At 46.3% G+C, this 23599-nt stretch overlaps 1 protein-coding gene across 2 annotated transcripts in view; it reads left to right on the top strand.

Moving 5' to 3' along the window:
* The window catches only part of LOC148507642 (piwi-like protein 1), a 104558-nt gene that overhangs the window by 25867 nt on the left and 55092 nt on the right, over positions 1-23599 (top strand). For both annotated transcript variants that reach the window (XM_088445843.1, XM_088445844.1), the window contains exons 5-9: positions 10369-10580; positions 10663-10784; positions 17129-17209; positions 18765-18962; positions 19073-19184. In XM_088445843.1, the coding sequence (XP_088301969.1) occupies positions 10369-10580; positions 10663-10784; positions 17129-17209; positions 18765-18962; positions 19073-19184 (725 nt within the window). The remainder of the gene's footprint in view (positions 1-10368; positions 10581-10662; positions 10785-17128; positions 17210-18764; positions 18963-19072; positions 19185-23599) is intronic.

Raw genomic sequence — 23599 nt, 5'->3', positions numbered from 1 at the left:
TTACTAGGGGCTCTGCATAAGGGGCATTACAGGGGGCTCTGCATAAGGGGCATTACTGGGGGCTCTGCATAAGGGGCGTTACTGGGGGCACTACTAGGGGCATTACTGGGGGCTCTGCATAAGGGGCATTACTGGGGGCTCTGCATAAGGGGCATTACTGGGGGCTCTGCATAAGGGGCATTACTGGGGGTCACTGCATAAGGGGTATTACTGGGGGCACTGCATAAGGGGCATTACTGGGGGTCACTGCATAAGGGGCGTTACTGGGGGCTCTGCATAAGGGGCGTTACTGGGGGCACTACTAGGGACATTACTGGGGGCTCTGCATAAGGGGCATTACTGGGGGCTCTGCATAAGGGGCATTACTGGGGGCTCTGCATAAGGGGCATTACTGGGGGCTCTGCATAAGGGGCATTACTGGGGGCTCTGCATAAGGGGCGTTACTGGGGCACTACTAGGGACATTACTGGGGGCTCTGCATAAGGGGCATTACTGGGGGCTCTGCATAAGGGGCATTACTGGGGGCTCTGCATAAGGGGCATTACTGGGGGCTCTGCATAAGGGGCATTACTGGGGGCTCTGCATAAGGGGCATTACTGGGGGCTCTGCATAAGGGGCATTACTGGGGGCTCTGCATAAGGGGCATTACTGGGGGTCACTGCATAAGGGGCGTTACTGGGGGTCACTGCATAAGGGGCGTTACTGGGGGCTCTGCATAAGGGGCGTTACTGGGGGCTCTGCATAAGGGGCGTTACTGGGGGCTCTGCATAAGGGGCATTACTGGGGGCTCTGCATAAGGGGCATTACTGGGGGCTCTGCATAAGGGGCATTACTGGGGGCTCTGCATAAGGGGCATTACTGGGGGCTCTGCATAAGGGGCATTGCTGGGGGTCACTGCATAAGGGGCATTACTGGGGGTCACTGCATAAGGGGCATTACTGGGGGCTCTGCATAAGGGGCGTTACTGGGGGCACTACTAGGGACATTACTGGGGGCTCTGCATAAGGGGCATTACTGGGGGTCACTGCATAAGGGGCATTACTGGGGGTCACTGCATAAGGGGCATTACTGGGGGTCACTGCATAAGGGGCATTACTGGGGGTCACTGCATAAGGGGCGTTACTGGGGGCTCTGCATAAGGGGCGTTACTGGGGGCACTACTAGGGACATTACTGGGGGCTCTGCATAAGGGGCATTACTGGGGGCTCTGCATAAGGGGCATTACTGGGGGCTCTGCATAAGGGGCATTACTGGGGGTTTGCATAAGGGGCATTACAGGGGGCTCTGCATAAGGGGCATTACAGGGGGCTCTGCATAAGGGGCATTACAGGGGGCTCTGCATAAGGGGCATTACTGGGGGCTCTGCATAAGGGGCGTTACTGGGGCACTACTAGGGACATTACTGGGGGCTCTGCATAAGGGGCATTACTGGGGGCTCTGCATAAGGGGCATTTCTGGGGGCTCTGCATAAGGGGCATTACTGGGGGCTCTGCATAAGGGGCATTACTGGGGTCACTGCATAAGGGGCGTTACTGGGGGCTCTGCATAAGGGGCATTACTGGGGGTCACTGCATAAGGGGCATTACTGGGGGTCACTGCATAAGGGGCATTACTGGGGGTCACTGCATAAGGGGCATTACTGGGGGTCACTGCATAAGGGGCATTACTGGGGGTCACTGCATAAGGGGCATTACTGGGGGTCACTGCATAAGGGGCATTACTGGGGTCTCTGCATAAGGGGCATTACTGGGGGTCACTGCATAAGGGGATTACTGGGGGTCACTGCATAAGGGGATTACTGGGGGTCACTGCATAAGGGGCATTACTGGGGGTCACTGCATAAGGGGCATTACTGGGGGTCACTGCATAAGGGGCATTACTGGGGGCCACTGCATAAGGGGCATTACTGGGGGCTCTGCATAAGGGGCATTTACTAGGGGCTCTGCATAAGGGGCATTTACTAGGGGCTCTGCATAAGGGGCATTTACTAGGGGCTCTGCATAAGGGGCATTTACTAGGGGCTCTGCATAAGGGGCATTTACTAGGGGCTCTGCATAAGGGGCATTTTCTGGGAGCTCTGCTTAAGGGGCATTTACTGGGGGGCTCTGCATAAGGGGCATTTACTGGGGGCTCTGCATAAGGGGCACTACTAGGGACATTACTGGGGCACTGCATAAGGGGCACTACTACAGCGGCACTGCATTGGTTTTTATTAATAAACCTTTCAAAATTGTATAGAAGACTTTTTTTTGCGGCCCACACATTCTTAAGACCTTGAATATTCGGCCCGGTTGGTATTTTGAGTTTGACATGCCTGGTGTAGACGTACGGGCAGTTTTTCGTAAAGAGATCATTTCAGGTTCAATACTCTAAAAGTACTCTGCTCAACTGTATGTATTGCTCCGCACGTTCCTCAGCCTACTCTATAGACGGCCCCTGAGAGAGTCACCAAACTACCATGTCCCTGGGTCTCTCTCCAATCCAGACACAAATCTGAGGGGGCCGCAGGCAAAAAGGTAAGATTTATTTACAATGTATAAAAAGCTTGTTGCCAATATTCTGCTTCCCGGGACTCTGCTTTTGAGCAGATTGGCAGAGGCTTGTTATTACTCACAGATCTGTAGAGATGGCTTGTCTCGCACCTCCAGGGGCTGCTCCGCACCACACTGCTTCAATCCCCAGGTTACAGAAGCCGCTACATGCTGCTGCCTAATGAGAGAGTGGGGTTCTGCTGGGTTCCAGAATACCGGTGCATGTGTAGACGCACAGCAGTGATGTCATTAGGCTGGGCCACATAATAAAGTTTACGGGGATCACCGGAGACTAAGGGAATAGGTGGCTAGAGCAGTAGAGCGCCGCTGCACGTGTGGCTGGTGACATCATTTGAGAGTGACTGCAGTGAGTAAGACGCTGCTATGCGTGTAGTCGCGCAGTGATGATGTCATCAGTCCGGGCCGCAGACGCCGGAGGCTATGATTACAGCTGTCCGGCCGCAGGTTCCTGCTAATTCAGGCTACACTCTTTTTTATGAGAATGTAGGTAGCTATCTGTTTGGAGTAGACTCGTCTGTCTTTCTCAGTATGTACAAGCCAGACAAGGATTCTAAGAAACAAATCATTGTTTATACTTGTACAAAATGTGAGAAAAATTCCAAAAGTTACGGACCCAGGGTCGCTCTGTGCGAGCTGTTCACGGGGAAATCCATCACCAGGGTGTTCGGCTGAACAGTCAGTGATGCCTGATTCTGCCAGGTCTATGGCGGACGCCATAGTGAATTACGTCACTTTCAAGAGCAAAATATGATGCCTTGTACTCCAGCTCCTCCCTTGTCTGATCCCTCGGTAGAGCCCAGATGGGCCCATAATATGGGCCCATGTCTTGCTCAGATGGCAATATCTCTAAATAAAATGATACTGTCTGCATGGGCCACAGCCGTTTTAAGACGTTCACATTCCTTTTGATTTTCCTGGAGAAGACCCTTCAGCTGCTTCGCAGGAAGAAGGGGAATTGGTTTATGACTGGGAGGGTGACTCCCAGTCAGATTCAGGTTTTTCTATGCTGATGGACACTGTCAGGGAAACTCTGCAGTTACAGGAGGCAGCAAGTGCGGTTTCTTTCTCTAAACGTAAGAAGAAAACACATGTTTCGGTTTTCCCAGAATTTTCACTTTTTGAGGAAATATTAAGACACCTCCAAGTTTCATATTCTGAAAAAATGTAAGGGTCTTTATCCTTTTTCGGAAGAGGATACCAAGCTTTGGGAAATTCCTCCAGTGGTAGATGCTCCTATTGCTAGGTTGGTCAGGAATACGGTTATTCCCAGTACTCCGTCTGTAACCCTTAAAGATCCTATGGATAGAAAGAATGATGCTGTTCTGAAATCTTTGTTCGCCTGGGCGATAAAGGCTGTCTGTCCCTGGATAAATCAGATGATTTAGCTGATCAGATTTCAAAAACTCTAGCCTATATACAGTAGGTGACCCTTTATTAGATACGATTCAGGTACAGTCTCCTATTTCAGCCTTAGCTGTTTCTGCCAGACGTTCGCTATGGCTTAAAACATGGAAGGCAGACATAGAATCAAAACCTGCTTTAGAGGCTTTGCATTTTGAAGGAAGTTTTTTGTTTGGTCCAGAGTTAATTGAAATTTATATCTCAGTTTACAGGAGGAAAAAGATCGTACCTTCCTGTAACTACACCTATAACAACTCCTAGGATTCATTATTTTCTAAATGAAGCCGAGGTGCACATAGGGGTCTTTTAGGGGGTGGGGTGGCCCCGGCACCAGTCGGCCTGCGGCTAGGCCAGCAGGTAGATCCACATGACTGTCATGGGACTGGGACCCGTCCTCTGGTGGGAAGTCACTTTCTCAAGTTCCAGGAAAATTGGATCCTTTCCAATCTGAATTGTAACCAGGGGTTACTTTTTGGATTTGGAGAGTCCTGTTTCAAAAAAATTATTTTCCACTCCTCTCCCTGTGAATAGTTGCAGAACGGCGGCTCTCATGCAGGCAATTTCTGCGCATACCGACTCCGGAGTGATTATTACGGTTCCAATACTACAGGAAGGCCTGGGGTTCTACTGCAATCTTTTCTTCCAGACTGGTCATTCTGAATCATTCTCAACCTCATTATCTTCACTTGGAGAAATTCAAGATGGAGTCCATATGGTCAATGGTGGTCAGTGGTTCTGGACAGACGCTTACAGGGTCCTTGGTCTGTTCAGTAGACCGCTCTTTCTATCAATATACTGGAACTAAGGGCAATTCAATATACATTGATTCAGGCTCACTGCTATCCAAAGAATTTACCAGTACGAATACAATCAGACCGTGCCACAGCAGTTGCTTACATAAACAAGCAGGGTGGCACATGCAGCTGGCGAGCAATTAGGGAGGTTTCTCACATCCTTCATTGGGCAGAAAATTGGGTCCCGGCTATTTCAGAAATTTACATTCCAGGGATGGACAACTGGTAGACGGACTTCATAAGTCGCCACAGTGTGCACCAGGGAATGGGAATTACACCAGGGGGTGTTTGCAGAAATAGTTGCCAGATGGGGATCTCCAGATATAGATCTAATGGCTTCTCGTCTCAACAAAAAGATACCAAGGTACAGATCTCAGTCCCGGGATCCTCAGGTATCTCTGGTGGATGCCATGACAGCACCGTGGGTGTTCCAGCTGGGATACATCTTTCCTTCTCTGGTAATGTTGCCAATTGTTGTTCAGCAGATTCGACAGGTGGCACGGCCGGTGATTCTGGTGGTTCCAGACTGGCTGCGCCGTCGTTGATACGCAGTTCTTTGGACCATGTTGGCAGACGTTCTGTATAGTCTACCCCTGCGTCCAGATCTGTTGCTCCTGAAACCCCAATTTGCATCGCTTGGCTTTGATGGCATGGTTCTTGAATCAAATATTCTGAGGGCCAAGGGCTTTTGAGTGTCTGTGGTGAAAACCATGATACAGGCTCGTAAACCAGGTACTTCCCAGATTTATCATCGAATATGGAAGATATATATTTCCTGTTGTGAAAAACAAGTTCAAACCTGAAAGATTGAGTCTCTTGTCTTTTCTGCAAATGGGGTCTTAGATTGTCCTCTCTTAAGGGACAAATTTTGGCCTTATTGATCCTGTTTCAGAGGAAATTGGCCACCATTCCAGAAGTTCAGACTTTTTTGCAGGGAGTTCTTCACATACAGCCTCCTTATGGCCCACCGGTTCCTCCTTGGGACTTTGAATTTAGTTTTGGAAGCACTCCAAAAGGCACCATTCCAGCCTTTGGAGTCTGTAGAATTGTGATATCTCACTCTGAAGTTTTTGTTTTTCTTTTGGCCGTTGCTTCGGCCAGAAGGGTATCTGAATTAGCGTCTCTTTCCTGTAAAGCTCTGCTTGTTGTTTTTGAGGATAGGGTAGTGTTACGCACTAAACCTTCCTTTCTGCCAAAGGTGGTATCGGCTTTCCAACAAGACATTGTCCTTCCAGCTTTTCGCCAGGATTCAGTGACTACTGAAGCTTCTTTCTTAGCACTGTTGGATGTGGTACGTGCGTTACGCATTTACTTGGACTGTACTCATCCTTGAGGCGTACGGATTGATGCACCAAAAAAAGGTTGGCCTATCTCAAAAGGGTCTATCGCTAGATGGGTCACTTCTGTCATTAGGCAGGCATATTTGTCCTCGAATGTGATGGTTCCGGCCTCAATTCGGGCTCATTCGACATGTGCTATTGGAGCCTCTTGGGCTGTATGGCCTCGGTTGAGCTGTGCAAAGCAGCTACTTGGTCATCTGTACACACTTTCACAAAATGCAAGATATGCCAGTGTTGGTCGGAAAATTCTAAGAGCGGTCGGTTCCAACACCCCCCCCCTCTCTCTCCTTAATTGTCTTGTTTTAAATCTCCTCCTTGTAGTCCATCTGGGGGATGCCAAGGACACTCCCTTGTTTGGCTTTCATACTGGACACCTGTTGATCTCTGGTTTCTCAGTTCTTTCCGTAGCTCTCTTCCACCTTTGTTAAACATTAGACTGCGCTCATGGCGGAAAGGGAGAAGTTATATAGGAGGTGGGAGCCAGTTTTCAATTAGCTAGAGTCCGACTCCACCCACCACTATACATTACCTAGATGTAAGGCACCCCCAGATGGACTACAAGGAAGAGATTTTACGGTAAGTAAAAATCATATTATTGTACTTGGTGTAAAGACGCACGCTTAACATGGCATGCGCGACAGGTGTAACAGCTGCTATGGCTTGCTTGCTTGAGTGAGCAAGGTGATCATTTTCCATAGCCGGCGCCTTGGGTTCGAGGCCTACAATACAGGACTAAATAATTTTGTTGTGCGTGTCCTGTGTTTTAGAAGAATACATATCTGCGTTGGGGTGAAGACGCACGCGCAGCATTTCATAAAGACAGAGCAATTAAAGTTCAATATTCTTAAGGTACTCTGCCGTACGTAATACATTGCTCCGAACTTACCACCACCTTTCATTTCTATGTTATGCCACCCAGCTGCATTTTACTCTAAACCGCTATAGACCTTGTATTGTGCTCATTACGGGCCGTCTGTACTGTATACTGTCTGAACATGGTGTAAAGACACATGGGCAGCTTGTCATAAAGGGAGATAATTTCAGGTTCAATACTCTCTCTCAAAGTACTCTGCTCAACTTCATGCATTGCATCGCACTTTCCTCATCCCTTCATCTGTCACTAGCGGTTTACAGTCTAATGCAGCTGGTGGCATAACATAGAGATGAAGGGGTGAGGAAAATGCGGAGCAATACATAAAGTTGAGCAGAACTTTAAGGGTGCGTACACACTGTGCGATCAGGAAAGACAGTACGATAACGACATTGTAATCGTACCGTCGTTCCTGATCCCCCTGCAGTGCCTACACTGAACGATCAGTCGTTCAGTGGAGGCACACTCCATCATTCCTGAACATGGGCAATCTGTCGATATCGGCAGATTGGCCTGCATGTTCAGGCGATGGACAATGTCGGAAACGACCAGCGGGCGCCCGCATCGCTGGTCGTTTAGTGCACGCTTTGTGCACTATTACTGAGCGATTGCGCGATTACGATGTCGTAATCGTGCAATCGCTCAGTAATATCGCCCAGTGTGTACGCACCTTTAGAGTATTGCAGCTGAAATTATCTTTTTATGAGAGACTGCCCTTGCGTCCCTAGGCTTAGAGTAAAATGCAGCTGGGTGGCATAACATAGAAATGAAAGGTGGTGGCACATTCGGAGCAATGTATTAAGTATGGCAGAGTACCTTAAGAACTTGAATTGCTCTGTCTTTATGAAATGCTGCGCATGCGTCTTCACACCAACGCAGATATGTATTCTTATAATTCGCAGGACTCATACACAAAATAATTAAATCCTTTATTACACGGCAACTGCAGCTCTGGGTTCATGACAAAACGCAGTTCAGTACTACTGTATAGTGTTACGAATGACCGGTTCACCAGCCAATCAGCAGGTGGCGCTACAGAAGCTTCGCTGGCTATATGACGAATGCTCAGTGCAGTTTAGGAAAAGTGACATCTGGTGGACATAAAGTTGTATTACACACTCCAGCTTTTACAGCACCTCAGTACGTTGCATTGCGACATAGAACGATAAGCAGGGGCACGGCAGGGCGCGCTGCATGGCGTATTGAGCAAAGATGTGGTGGGACACATCTGTATGCTGGGTCCCTTTTATTGGTCCTTTATATAAATGTGGACTGAAATGCAGTTTTCAGTTTATGAATGAAGGATAGCACAGCAACATCAGGTTATTCCAGAAACGATAGTTCAGCTCCTAATTATGCTCCCTAATTTAAACCCTTATGCCTGCTGCCGTTAACTTACAATGTCTGCATCACCCTCTTAAGGGGCCTATTCATTACACAACTTTTTTAAACGATCGCATTATTCACAAAGTCGTGTAATGGATAGCCGGCAAGGACCAGCAATGAGTGTGTGTGCACGCTGGGTCCTTGCTGACCCCGACTATCTACGGAACATGCCGGTCAACCTGACGACCATAGTCAGGTTCCCCATGTTCCGAGATAGGAGTTCGGGATCCTGCACTGAAAGACGTTCAGTGCACGCCGTTTGTTGCGGGCACTGCACCCGGTGACCTGAAGGACTGACCGCTAGACGTTCAGTTTTTCAGGTCGCCTAATGGATAGGCCCCTTTAGATTGATACATAATAGATGAATGGCCCATCCACTTTTTTGTACTGGTCCTGTCCACATAAATGCGGAGAGCCCTCACCACATCCAGAGAGGCTTCCTCAGGAGAAAAGACAGTACAACAATCTCTTGGTTGATATGGAACTGAGTAACCATTATAGGGAGGTAACCCAAATGTCTCCTGAGAACCGCCTGATCCAAATGAAAAATAAGAAAGGTGGAACAACAAGGCAAGGTGCTCAAGTCAGACACCTGCCGGGCCAATGTGATGGCAAGTAAGAACAGTCTTCCATGTAAGCCATCTAATGTCCAACATGTGCAAAGATCCAAAAGGAGCAGACTGGAGAGCCCAAAGAACCAAGGACAAATCCCATGTGGCAACAGCAGGATCAAACGGAGGCTGTACATGTAGGACACCCCTGACAAAAAGGTTGTATGTCTGGAAGGAGAGCAATTTGCCAGATCTTTAGATCAGACACTCTGTCCTATAAATTTCACAAGCGGGGCTACCCGGCTTCGACACAGACTTTGACCAGGTGGCTCTGCTTGACTGTCCATCACGCTTACTCAACTGTGGGTCTTCCTGCTTCTCCTGTGGTGACTGCTCATTTCACCAGGGCAGTTAGGAGCATCTTGAGCAGCTCACCATGGTACTTCAACGGAGCAGCTTTGTAAGGCTGCCACCTGGTCATCTGCCCATACTTTCCTTCAATTCTATGCATTTGATACCTATGCATCTTCGGACACTGCCTTTGGGCGAGGAGTTTTCAGCACAGCCCAGGAGTGTCACCACAAATAGGGGTACAGTTTTGGGACATACCATTGTGTCCCCGTGCCCCCTAGTGGAGGAAGAAGAAAAGATTATGGATAAATCCTTTTCTTCTACTCCATAGGGGGCACAAGGCGCTCACCCTGACGCACTTGGCTTGTGGGGTCTTCTTCCTTCTGTACATTTTTTTTCCCGAACACCCTCTGTGTGCTGGTCTTCCTTCTCCCTCTTTCTCCTCACTCCTGCCTTGGGCTTGTTATCTTAACTGAATAGCCCAGGCTGGGGGATTGGTATAGTGGAGAGGGAGGCCTGGGCTGATGGGAAAGAATTTGTAACTGTTTGGTGCCCAGACACTCTCCTCTCCAGGCTATACCCATCGTGTCCCTGTGTGCCCCCTATGGAGTCGAAGAAAAGGATTTAACCAGGTAAGACCGTAAATCTTCTTTCTATTGGTGGCTTAAAATTCCATGTTTTTTTTTTTTTATGCTATCTTATTGTGTTGTGTTCTTTCGCCTTATGTTTGTGTATTTTTTTTTCTGCAAAAAACAAAATCTTTCTCTTAATAGAATAACATGATTTAAAAAAAATTGCTGCTACCACAGTACATAATGAAGTGCCATCTATGTGAACTTGCAGCACGGGGATACAGATGTGACCAGGTGCTTAGTCAGTCCTTCCTTTTTGCTTCCTTTTATTTGAAAAATAATTAAATTCTTTACATCTGGGTATAATTCTCCATTTAAAAACAATAATTTTCTGCAGAACTTGGAGGCACATGTACTGTATACAAGACAGACTGAGAACCATCACTGATCATGTAGCAGTGTGCAGGTGTAATGTTTCTTGATGTATGTTACACACTGAATAAAAACGTCCCTCTTTACTTTCCTGCCCTTCCCGACTCTTTACTGAAAGGTGTTTCCGGCAACATGATTCAGCTGGTCACCAACCACATCAAGCTGGTCTCCCGGCCACAGTGGGCTCTGTACCAGTACCACATTGACTATAATCCTCCAATGGAGTCCAGGCGTCTGAGGACGGCTTTACTATACCAGCATGAAGACACCATAGGGAAAGCGCATGCCTTCGATGGCTCAATATTATTTTTACCAAAGCGACTTAATAAGGTAAGTTCCTCCGGGTAAGCCTGGGATAGAATTGGGTTCATAAGGTGGTTGAGATTGATAATTTTTATACTTTTAATTGAAGGTTACTGAAGTGTTCAGCCAAACCCGAAATGGAGAGAATGTAAAGGTGACAATTACTCTAACTAACGAGTTACCGCCTACTTCACCGACCTGCTTTCAGTTCTACAACATCATTTTTAGGAGGTCTGATTATGGCTCTTGTTTATCCCCCCATGAAGTATAATTGTCCTCTGAACCTCCTTCTGTTTTCCTTCCTTCTCTCACTCTAAGCTCCTTCTGAGCGTCCCTGCTCTGCTCTGTGTCACTGCTCTGCGTTGGTCTCCTCACCATTTCCTCTTTGTCATGCACAAGATAAGCGGTCACGTCACATAGTCTAATGAGGTCAATTTGAAATTCAAACTGAGGAGCAAATCAGGGGCCATGTAGCATGGACACAACCACCGCCAGCACATCGCTATTGTGGGTGTAAGGTGATGCACGGTGAGAGGGCGTGCAGCATATGGGCCTCCGCTTCTCTTAAACTGCCTCTACACATGGTCCACTACATACATGGTAGAGGCAGCCATTTTATACCCCAAACCAATCTCGAATCACTTGGAATTGTGGACTGATTATTTGTTGATGATACTTGCTGATCTCCAGAATGCAGGTTATCGCTGAATTCTAATGAATATAAAATGGCTGTGTCTACTCTCTAAATATACTGAGATCCAGTGTTTTTTTCTGCCTGACGGTTCTAATGAATGGCAATAAATACACTGCTGAAAACTGTTAATGCCCTATAGTGCATGTGACGTAATGTTATAACATCCTGTAATGGTTTACCCTTGTCAAACTTAATGGTAGCCATAACGAATGGGTTAACTCAATTAGTCAGCTGAGTAGAGACCACAATAAATGTCCCCCAGAAGGTATATAGTGACCAATCCTTCCCATGGGGTCTCTTAGCTGAGTAAAGCTGTGTTTGTACATGAATATAGTGTATTTTTGTTGTTTATCTGAAGTGGATTACCTGTTCCTGGTGAGTGCAGGTGGTCCATGCTAGTGGTGCTCTTGGGACTGTAGATGCTACGTTCACCTGCAAGTATTGGGTTTGGAGACCCAGCCATATTTCTCTGTGTACTGTGCACACGTTGGTGTTGAGCTTGTGCACATTACATCACTTCCTCGTCACACTATGGAGATTGATAGCGAAGCTGTGCACAGTGTTATGAACTGTGTGACCTGAAACATTCACAAGAATATTTTTTTGGAAATGTGGCCTGCACCTATCCCCACAAAAGGTGTAGAGCAGGGATGGGGAACCTCAGGCCCAGGGGCCGTATAAGGCCCCCGGAATAATTTGGTCTGGCCCTCAGAGCTTTTTTCTGCTAGCCTCATCTGGCTAACATGGTGCCTAGAATGGCAGCCAGAATCTATGCAGCAGTGCCACCTGGAGTGTCCTTAGGATGCTTTAGACTGTCACACTGCTGCCCTTACAGTTCCCCAGGATGCTCTGGGCATTGCTGTAATCACTGGCGCGTGTGGCCCCGCCCCCATGTGACATCACAGGGAGGGGGCATGGCCTGCTCCGGACCCGTGAATAATGTTATATATATCAAAATGGCCCTCGGCAGAAAAAAGTTTCCCCACCCTTGGTGTAGAGAGTCCATATCTAGAACTTTTTAGATAGTAATTAATTTCCTACTCTGTATTCTTTTTAGCCTGCTGAAGAAAAGAGAAGCAGTAATTCTCTTATCTGAGGATAATGTCCTTTTGCATGTGGATTTGTAATCCTCAGCCCAAAGAAACTATGGCGGTGCTGTGACATTATTTCCTGGGTGGTATCATCAATGTGGGACATATTTGCCCCTTTTTGAAGATTTGTATAATATGCTGGGATTGTATATCCTATACCTTTGCTGAAGAGACCCTTGTTGATCTGCTTTAATAAAGTTGATGTGTCTTCAGGAATAGTACTAAAGGATGTACAAAAGAGAATAAATAGACAATATATACGTAAAAACTTTAAACAAAGTGATGCAGAAAAGGGTTATGTTCCTTTTGTGAAGCTTCTCTCATTCAGTTACCCTCTAAAAGTATTATCATTTATTTATATGGCGCCACAAGTGTTTTGCAGCGCCTTACACAGTACATAAACAAATGGTTGACCAGTGACTTACAGTACAGTACAATACAATACAGGACCAGGATAATATACATTGCTACATTAGCGACCATAACACCCAGATAAGCAACCAAGTGTTAGGTGCCCTAGTGGGGAGTAAGAAGTAGATAAAAGTAAAGTAAGGAGAAGCATAAGAGGGTAGAGGGCCCTGCTCGTAAGTGCTTGCATTCGAAAGGGGAGGGGCAGACAAACAGGTGTCACAGATGGGGGTAGAAAGGGAGGACTGAGTGAGCATGTAGTAGCAAGTTAGGATGAGAGCTGGAAGGCTTTGATGAAGTAGTGGGTCTTGAGAGCCCGTTTGAAGGATTGTAGAGAGGCTTTAATAGTAGTCTTCAGGAGAGCCTTAAGACTCTGGGCCTGATTCAGAGCCGGACGCTCTGAACGAGCGCCCGCTCTGAATAAGGGCGTGTTTTTTTTTTTTTATTGCGAAGCGGCCTTTTGGACGCTGGCATAGCTGTGGGTTACCACCCACAGCTATGCGAGCGTCCATGATGATGGTCGCGATGGTCAAGACCATCGCGACAATCGGGCTTGCGACGAGACCCTTGCGGTAGGGTCTCGTCTGCCGCAAGCCCTGGAGTGATTTTGGCTCTATCGGAGCCAAAATCACTCCCACTGACATCACTAGTGATGTCAGTGGGGCCGGACCCAGACAGAAGGCGTTCCCATGGGACCGCCTCTCTCTGGGCAGCCATGCCCCCGGCACACCCACCAAAGGGGGCGTGCTGTCACTCACCATTGACAGCATGCCCCCTTTGTTGCGAGACCCATAACGATGGCTACCCTGTCGTTACTCTGGTCTCGCGCATGCGCACGACGGAGGCGCCTCCATCATGTGCATTTGGGCAACATCGACCCACTTGTGAGTGTACAGCGCTCGCGAGCGGGTCTGAATGAGACCCTCTGCCTGTGTGACAGACCCACAGCTAAAGAATTATGTAACCATACTTCCATGTGCATGTTTTTTTTTATTCATGTGTGCGAATACTGCAATCATTCAGTCACTAGAAGTAAATGACATAATCTGTCACAAGACAGGAGAATTGGGGGTTTGCCGTGGTCCTGCTAGCACGTCAGAGAAGCTCAGCTCTTTCAGCCACGGTTGATGGGTTTTTTTGGGCAGATTTGTGGTAAGGCCTCTATGCAGCCTTACCACAGGAATAAGGAAGGTAAGCCTCGGCCAAAAGGCCTCTGAATTAATCTTCTCTAGAACCACCAAAGAGCCTGGTGGGTAGCAGAATTTAATACTGGGCAGAGGTGGATGATGATGATGATGGAAACTCAGTCACTGGTTTTGCAACATAGTCAACAAAGGGTACAAAAAAAACATTCCTCTCACTACCAAAAAGAGGAATATTTTTGTAAAGTCCCATCCTTGTACCATCCTCCCCAGTGCAACTGAAGACATGGCAGCCTTTGCTAGAAGTAGTACTATAGTATAGTGTTTTCTCCTGTTCCTTTGGTACAGCAGGGCGCACTGGCTTCTATTTCAAGCCAGGGAATTAGAATAATTCTCGATCTGAGGCGATTCAATGAAATTGTTTACGTTTCTGCATATATTGAGTACAGTCCATTCTTTATACTGTAGAGCGGTTTCCTTACCTCAATAACTAAAATAGGATTCTTTTCATTTTCCTTTCACAAATTCTACACCTTAATTTCCCCAGATGTTATGTAATTTTGCAGTTCTAGTCCATCTCCCCACCCACCACCCTTGTGCCTTCTGGAAAAGCCTTGGCCAGATCTTCAAATTGAAATGTCCTGTTTTTGAGAGCGTGGGACATTGTGCTGTTCTGAGATGGAAACTGGTCTAGCAAAGTAATTTAGGTACTTATATCAGAAATCAATATTCTTCCTCTAGTTACTATAGTATTTGGTAGAGATTCATCATGCTGATGCTTCTACAGTTGCATTAAGGTGCATACACACGTTCAGATCAGACAACGATAAAGATATCGTTGTCTGTCCTGCATGTGCTGGATGATCGTTATCGAACATCCAGCACAGCACCAACCCCCAAACGATATAGACCTGGTTGGACTGCATGCACGTGCGATGGTAGTTATCGACCATTCGTGCCCGCGCATCGTCCGTTGTTTGGGGGTTGAAAGGGGCCAAAAAAAATGGATGATATTAACGATTTAACGATATCGTTTATATTGTCCTACAAAATCTGACCGTGTGTATGCACCATTACACAGATTATTGCTTTTCTTCAGAATGGATTAGACAAAGGCCTTTCTCTTACTAACCTGAAAGTTCAGGTGTCTGTGTGTTTTAGTGTCTTTCTGGACACACAAGTGGTATCTGATGACCTTATTTTTCAGGCTGTAAAGAGAATTACTCCTTGTATCAAGTCATCTCTTACTCTGATCTTGGATGCTCAACTATTTCTAACCCTGTAGGTGTCTCGCAATTAAGTATTTCTGGTAGCAATCACTTCTGCTGTCCATTTAGAGAATCACAAGCCCTGGAGCTGGCCTGGCCAACCTGTGGTTCTCCAACTGTTGTGAAACTACAAGGCCCAGCATGCTTTACCAGCTGATCAGTGTGAGGGTATGCTTGGACTTGTAGTTTCAGCAACCTATTTTGAACACCTGATTTAAATTTTTTTTTCACGTCGCAGCAGACCTACAGCTTTGAATGATTGAGTTGTACACATCTGTCACTTCTCACCAACGGCCGGGTGGGTGCTAACTGGGTGTTCGCATGTAGGAGAAGCATCCCGTGGGTCTGTAGTCAGACTTGTGACTTGTTCTGCGTCATGCGGATGGATTGCACACATTATTCATCTATCATCCATCTGGGGAACACTGGGGTTAGCCATTACATTGTGGGTAAGAAGTCCAGGTATAGGAGCTTGGCACTAAACTGGTTAAGAAAAGAACAAATGAAAACCCACCCCCTCTAACCTCTCCCACCTGCACATCGCCTAAGTTGTAGTTTAGTGCCTCAGGAGTAAGGCACATTTTTATTTTGTCTAACCTTTTAGTTATGTTTAATTTATAATCTATATTTTATAGTACAGCGTTTCAGTCCCTGCTAGCGGTTTATGGGTTCCCTCCTACTGGCCATGGTCTGAGGCGGCGCTGTCGGGAGGAGTGTTGTCACAGCGTGATGGTTAGTGCTGGACCGTGACCCGTGTCTTGCATGTTGCAGGCTGGCCATACTGCGGGAAGCAGTGTCCTTTTCTTGCTTGGCGACCGTGGCTCAGTAGTTAGGTCAGCTGCGGAGGCGGGGAGCCATTTTACAGCACCGACACCTTGTATAGGGTAGGCGTAAGTGCCTTTGCTAGCAATGATGACTGTTACATAGATGCGTTCGACTCGGTACAGATGGTCTCATAGAATATATACAGTACAGTACGTGTCCAGAGATGCAACTGCATTACGTGCAGCTAGCAATCAGCCCCTTTTTTGTGGACATTGATGTTGCAGACTAATCCTACCTAAGGTAGCTTCCCCTCCATATAAATCAGAAGTTCATACTTCCATCTCTCTGACCACAACTAACTAATAAGGAAGAATGATTACTTTCCCTGAGTCTTGTCAGGGCGTCTTTTACCTCACCAGAACAAATTGATTCAGAAAGGTCAATCCACATTTTGATCTACATTTTTGTAAGATCCCATCGAGGGCATGTTCTGTCCAATCATGCTCTTGCCAGATGGATCAGGTCTTACTTAGCATGGGCCTACAAAGGGAACGGACATGAGGAGCCAGAAATCCTAAGCGCACAATCGGCAAGGGTGATGGCAACCTCTTCCATAGAAAGCAGAAATATGGTCGTTACCAGATATTCTCTTCTGGATGCGAGTTCTGCTGATAACGTAGCAATAAAATCCTTCACATGGTTATTTATAAAAAAATGTTGCATTTTTTTTTACATTGATTTATGCCTAACCTAGTTTAGCCTAGTTTAGTTTCTTTGAAATACTACTTGACAACCCAATGTCCCCACCTATGATGTTTGTTCATGTTTGTAGGACAGCTTGGGGAGGTTCTGACACACACCATTTACTTTCATGAGTTGTTTCTTTTTCCGGCTTACTCAGCTTACTAACTTAGTTACCATGTATGTTATGGCTGCCATTTTGTATTCCAAGGAAATAGAATTCCACCATTAAATTTGATCAATTTCTGTGTTTTTTCTGTTCAACTGAACTGGATTATACTCCTCTAAGGCTGCCATTTTGGAAATATTCAATATGTTTGTCCTACATCCTCTATAATCCGCAGCTACAATAGACTAAGCACTGGACTGGGCTGAGGAGGTGCAGTTCCATAGTCTGATAGTTCATTATTGCTGATACTGCCCCCTTACTTTAACTGGTTAGCTGACCTCCATTTTATGTACTTAGGATTCTCAAGATAATGAACATGAAGCAGATTGGACGCAACTACTACAACCCAAATGATGCAACAGAAGTCAGAGCTCACCGGTACTGTAATAAAATAAAGATTGTTCTTTCTTTTGCGAAATGAAACTGCAGCCAGGTGCCTTGATTGCTCCAGTGTTAAGTTGAGAGGCTCATTTCCTGGGGCAGTGTAAGAATGATAAATTGCATGCGTTATACTCCACCCTGGAGTGTAATGGGACCCATACATCTGACATAGATAGCTGCAGGTACCCATTCTGCTGACGGCGAGGACTTGGAATCGGGGATATGTAACATGTTGAAAAATCTCGATTCCCTGATCCCAACCTGACAATTGTCAGAATCGTCGAGTTGGGGATTTTCTACATGTTGAATTTCCACGGTCCGTCGGATCGCCGATCATCGATGGCTGCCATTTCACGGATCGGCAGCACGGGGGAATCGGGGCCGTGATTTTATGGGCCCTTTAAAGCTTGGAAATAACCATTGCTGTGAAGGAACAAAATGTCTAGAACCAGTGGACAGATACAGTATTATGCTTATTCTGAGGCTGGTCATGTTAGATAATGTAGTTGGATACAGCTATAAAATATTTGTTGATTTGTAGATGAAGCACTTAAATAGTATACTAGTATTATATATATATATATATATATATATATATATATATATATATATATATATATATATATATATATATAAATATGTACTTTTTTTTTTTTTTTTTTTAAATCCTTCCCCCTTTTCATTTGTTTTCAGAAAGGTTACATTTTTCCTTTCCCTTACAACAGCTGCAAGCTACTTTGTGCGCTACACATAACACAGGGGCTCCGTGTGACTCTGTAGTGCTGAGCATCTTTTGTGCAACTTTTTACCCTCAAATGAGTCAAAGCGATGCGAATAAGTAGCACAAGCGGCTACTGCTGATTAAAACGACATGCAGCATAGCGTGCCTATGTTCTGTGAGCATCAACGGCTGTATCTGCATGAGAAATGCTACGTTGGTGTCACAGCCACTGATCCTGTAACGTAGCATTCCGCGTGCATCTAAACCCGCAGTCACACACAGAACATAGGCATGTTGCATATCCCTTTAATCAGCAGAAGCTGCTTGTGCTACCTATTCGCACCGCTGTGACTCATTTCAAGGTAAAAAGTCACATGAAGACACTCGGAGCTACTGAGTCACGCCACCGCATGGCGCAACTAGAAGGGCAGTTTAACACGCAAGAAGGCCAGATGTATGAGGACATCTCTGTATCAGCAGGCCTGTTAAGTGCTACAATAGATAACAAGCAAATATGAGTACAAAGCAAGAAGGGGCTGGATACAAGTGAGAGCTTGTCCGTCCTTGTGTATAATTGGTGTTCTAGGTTTTTTTTTCTCTTTAATACTGGACTAATTTATACATCCCCCTACCCAGCAATTTCAGGGGTTGCTACACTAGTACAAGTGTCTAGTATTTTGTAGTCAAAGCATGATCAGTTCTTAGGACACTTTGAAAATGAATCATGTGACCAATGACTGAATATAAAGTTTTTTTTGATGTGACCCCTGATGTAGTGTAAATGCAGAGACCTCTGTCGTGCATGTGTAACTCTTATACATTTTCCTTTAGCCTGACTATCTGGCCCGGGTTCTCAACCTCTATCCTGCAGTATGAAACCAGCATTATGCTGAGCATAGACGTCAGCCATAAGGTACTGAGGAATGAAACTGTTCATGATGTAATGAGAAACCTCTATTCTTCATGTGGACAACACAATTTCCATGATATCTGCATCAAGGAGCTGATTGGACAGATCGTTCTCACCAAGTAAGATTAAGCCTGTGGAATGTGCCACGGTATGAAGTTTAGACACCATTTGTGTTTTGGAAGGTGCAATTGTGCAGGGTTTGTTACATGATTTCTCTTCTCTCTGCCAGATACAACAATAAAACCTATCGCATAGATGAGATTGCCTGGAATATGACTCCCGAGTCTACATTTAAAAAAGCAGATGGAACTGAGATCAGATTTGTGGATTACTACAAAAGTGTAAGATTAGAGCGATGTGTGTGCTGTTCACTGCTCATCATGACATGTTTCCTACCCATTTATAATCATGCATTTCACTGCCTTTTATTATAAGGTGAATGGCTCACATTAAGATGTATTAACTTCACATAGAGATGCCTCTGACTCCAAAATGTGTCTCTGTACTCTGATAGTGAAAGTAGCAGGTGCTCCCCTTACACCATTGACCACAATCTCTACCTGCTTCAAGACTAGAAACTAACAGACGACGATGGCTGAATGTGGGCTGTGCTCCTTACTGTATTCTGAAACGCACAAATCTATCAGAGAAGCAATTTGCAAAAGTTAAGCATCAAATTTGAGTCTTTAAAATCTTATTGTCGCTACTTTCAACGAAATACATTGTCTTCTAATGTTAAGTACGATTGACCATGACGGGGAAGTGGCCGATTTTGTGCTGGTCCCTGGGCGGAGATGCATCCCTGAGTCGGAATGGTTCCGCCTTCGCGGCAGGCTTTTACTGCACAGACTGGAGGCTGCCAAAACAGACCCATTGCCGGCAGTTCCTGTTGTAATCCTGCACCAAAGATTTTTGAAAGAATCCAGCATGAGTTGGCAGTTAGTAGGATATAGTGGGGCCTCAGAACTTCCATACAGTGTTTGGCTCATTGACTCTATGCAGTACACACGAGGTACGCATGTGACCTCAAGGAGACTGTGGTACATCTCAGAGCTAGACTAACACTATTGCCATCACTGCTGCGTTTATGTACGCAGAGGATACATGAAAGTATGCTAATGTGGCAGACACAAGGATTTGTATTGAGATGCCTACAGACGCCATTGCAAATCCAAGCAACCGCATACGTACATCCTTCTATAATCAGCCTCCTGAGTAACCATACAGTCTGCCTAAGCGGAGAAGGTGGAGCCATGTTTTGTGCATGGGGGCGCAGACCGCTACATTATTGGGATCTGGAATAATTCAGGTTGCACCACATGTCATTCATTATAAACATACTATTATTTCAGAATTAACCCCTTGGTTTTGTGTCTAAATTATTGAAACCTACGACTTTCAGCTCCCAGGATGCCTTGGGTCGTTCTCCATATCTACCCCACCGCCAGCCACAGGCCTTCAGTTTTGTAAACAAGCCTCAAGGCAGGAGAAAGAAGAACAATCGTACAACGGAAACACTCTCTCACAAGATGAGGGGAATCCGTGACTGAAAGAAAAGAATGACTAGTGCCCACGATGGGCCTACAGAAAGAGTAGAATGTGCTGTCACCGTGTTTGGGACAGGGAGATCAGCCTGTGGGTACACCTGAGAAAGTCATACGTAACTATCGAGCCAGTGTCTGCAATCAATTTGGAATCCAGAATGGGCACCCTTTGTCCAGATGATCCTTTTTCAGCCACCACAGGAGGGAGAGATGAACCTCTGGCGGGAGAAGGATCCTCTGGGACTTTATTAGATTATACTGTCTGTTCCACCTGGAGAGAATCGATTTTGGCCTGGGATGAAACTGAGCATACCTCACCATGTTGAAGGTGGATACCATTGATCCCAGGACCTGCATCGCTGATAGAATGGATACCCTTCGCTTGCATAGCATTTTGCGTACTCTCAATGATAGGGCTGCAATCTTGTCCTCTGGTAGAAACATCCTTTGTGTCTGAGAATCCAGAAGTGCTTCCACATGTACCATCTGCTGTGTTGGAGAAAGAGAGGATTTCTTCCAATTGATGACCCAGCCGTGCTTTTGTAGGCAGGCTATGGTCAGTTGAAGATGGCCTTGTAAAACAACTGGAGTTTGTGCCAATATCAGAAGGTCGTCCAGATATGGTAGTATTCTGATTCCCTGACTCCAGAGAGAGGCCGTCGTGACTGCCATTATCTTGGTAAATACCCGAGGGGCCGTTGATACGCCAAAGGGCAGTGCTTGAAATTGGGAATGTTGTTGTAGGGCAGCAAACCGTGGTTGGGATGGCGTAATAAGAACATGCAGATATGTATAGGGAAACCATAAAATCCCCAGGCTCCATTGCCAAAATAATTGACCACCTGATGGAGGATCGGTACAAAAAAACTTCTGGGGAGGATGCCTCCGGAAAGTGAGGGCAAGCCTAAGAGACCACTTCTCGGAACCAGGCATCTGTTTGATGCCAGTAATCCACAAACTGAAGAAGTCAGCCTCCCACCCTGGGATCCCCCAGGAGGAGGTCCGCCCCATCAGGCCCCAGGGTTTATCGCCCGGCTTAGAAACTGGATGTCTGGCCGACCCAGACCTCTTGGCTTGTCGCCTGGATGTTCTGCGTAAACTAGATGGCTTGGAGGAAGACTGTTCCTTTGCTCGTCCCGGAGGACGAAAGGACCGAAAAGAAAACTGCCTACATTTTATTGTAACAGTGTATGGCAAACCTGCAGACTTTGAAGCCTCCAGAGTAGCTATTATCTAATCTAACTCTGCTCCAAACAGTATATTTCCATAGAAAGGTAAGAATTCCACAGCCTTCTTTGATCCTGTATCTGCTTTCCAGGATATTAACCAAAGGACCCTGCACACATCTACTGAAGCTGGTGATGCTTTAGAACAGGGGTGGGGAACCTTTTCTTCTGCTGAGGGACATTTTGATATAGAGATATAGATATAGATATATATATATATATATATATATATATATATATATATAAAAAATTATTCTCGGGTCCGGTGCAGGCCACGCCCCCTCCGTGTGACGTCACATGGGGACGGTGCCACAAATGCTGGTGATTACAGAAGTGCCCGGAGCATCCTGAGGATGCTCCGAGGGAGCTGTAAGGGCAGCAGTGTGACTGTCTGAAGCGTCCTAAGGACACTCCAGGTGGCACTGCTGCATAGATTCTGGCTGCAGGGTGCCATTCTAGGCACCCTGCTAGCCAGATGAGGCTAGCAGAAAAACTCAGGGCCAGACCAAATGATTCTGCGGGCCTTATATGGCCCCTGGGCAGGAGGTTCCCCATCCCTGCTTTAGAAGCTAGAATTTCAGCATCTACTGCAGCTCCTCCCAAATAGGAGGCCGCTTCCTGTTTGTGGGAGATAGTCATCATCTGTTCTCTGGTAGCATCTGGTAGAGAGTCTTCCAATGCCCCCATCCATTCTTCAGTAGCTTTGGCTACCCAGGCTCCAGCCGTGGTAATGGCCACTTGATAAATGTGCCCGCTTCCAATGAGGAAGCACAATAAATATAAGTGCACGAGTAGGTGTTAGCCGTGTGCTAACTTATGTCACTGTAGCCTTGGAATGTCTGGGCCCTTAGTCCGAGCGTCCTCGGATTCTGCAGGGAGCGGTCCTCCTAATAGACTGCTGCTAGTTCCCAGCTGGGTGAAAGCACAATAGATTATTGCCACTTGGCTCTTGCTGTGATGAGCTGAATCGGTGTGGGATCCTTAATGCGTTTCATCACGACCCACATGACTTGAGTGGGCATAAGTAATCCACCCAGGAAGGATATATAGGAGGTGCAAACATAGCATGGTGTGGATACCCCATATAAGAATGCAGTATACGATCCACAAATTGCTTCATTACCTGAGACGAGGAGGACACCCAAGATGGCTCTTGTACAGGGACTGGTATACTGGACTGATGAGGTGCTGCATTTCCTCCTATGGGGTTACCTCAGAAGCCTGTCATTCCCTCGCAGGGACTACTAATTATGCACACCCCTCCTGTGCCACAGCAGGCTATCATTCCCAGTCCAGGATTACCACAGGGTATACCTCCACCATGGGTGAATGTTTTCTCTACTTCAGTGCAGAGTCTGGCAGCTTCCTCTACGGCCATTCAGACCATGTTGGAAAGTGAGAAGCCCGTACGGCCAGCTAAGCGTCCTGTGTTCTCAATCCACACAGCTATCACAGTCTGAGATGTCATCTGATGACTAAGAAGTGGCTAGCACCTCTAACCCAGACTCCCCGTTACAAGAGGCAAAGACTAAGTCTAGGATTAATATCCCTGCCTTGGTGCGTGCGGTCAGATCCATATTGGTTATAGAGGATGACGAGCCAGCCCCTAAATCCAAACACCCTCTGTTTAAACAGATAAAGGTGAATTCGGCAGTATTCCCTCTGTCAGATCAGCTACTGGATCACATGGCTGCTGCCTGGTAAGAGAGATCAACCTCAAAAACGTTTGGTCTCATGTTACCCATTTTCTGAGGCTCATTGTAAAAAGTGGGAATCGCCCCCTGCAGTGGATTCCCACGTTACATGATTGATTTAGAAGTGCAACGTTACCTATGCCTTCCATTTCTTCCTTCAAAGATCCTACAGATAGGATAGTGGAAACTTGTCTGAAATCAATACTCTTTCAGGAGCTGTGACCCGCCCATCCATTTGCTATCTCCTGGCTATCTAAGGCTATAGAGAGTTGGGCCTATGCACTTGAGGAGC

This window comes from Taudactylus pleione, unplaced genomic scaffold (genome assembly GCF_031769625.1).
Source record: "Taudactylus pleione unplaced genomic scaffold, aTauple2 ptg000390l, whole genome shotgun sequence".
NCBI lineage: Eukaryota > Metazoa > Chordata > Amphibia > Anura > Myobatrachidae > Taudactylus > Taudactylus pleione.
The sequence above is the reverse complement of the archived record's forward strand: the minus strand, read 5'-3'. Positions and strand labels throughout refer to the sequence as shown.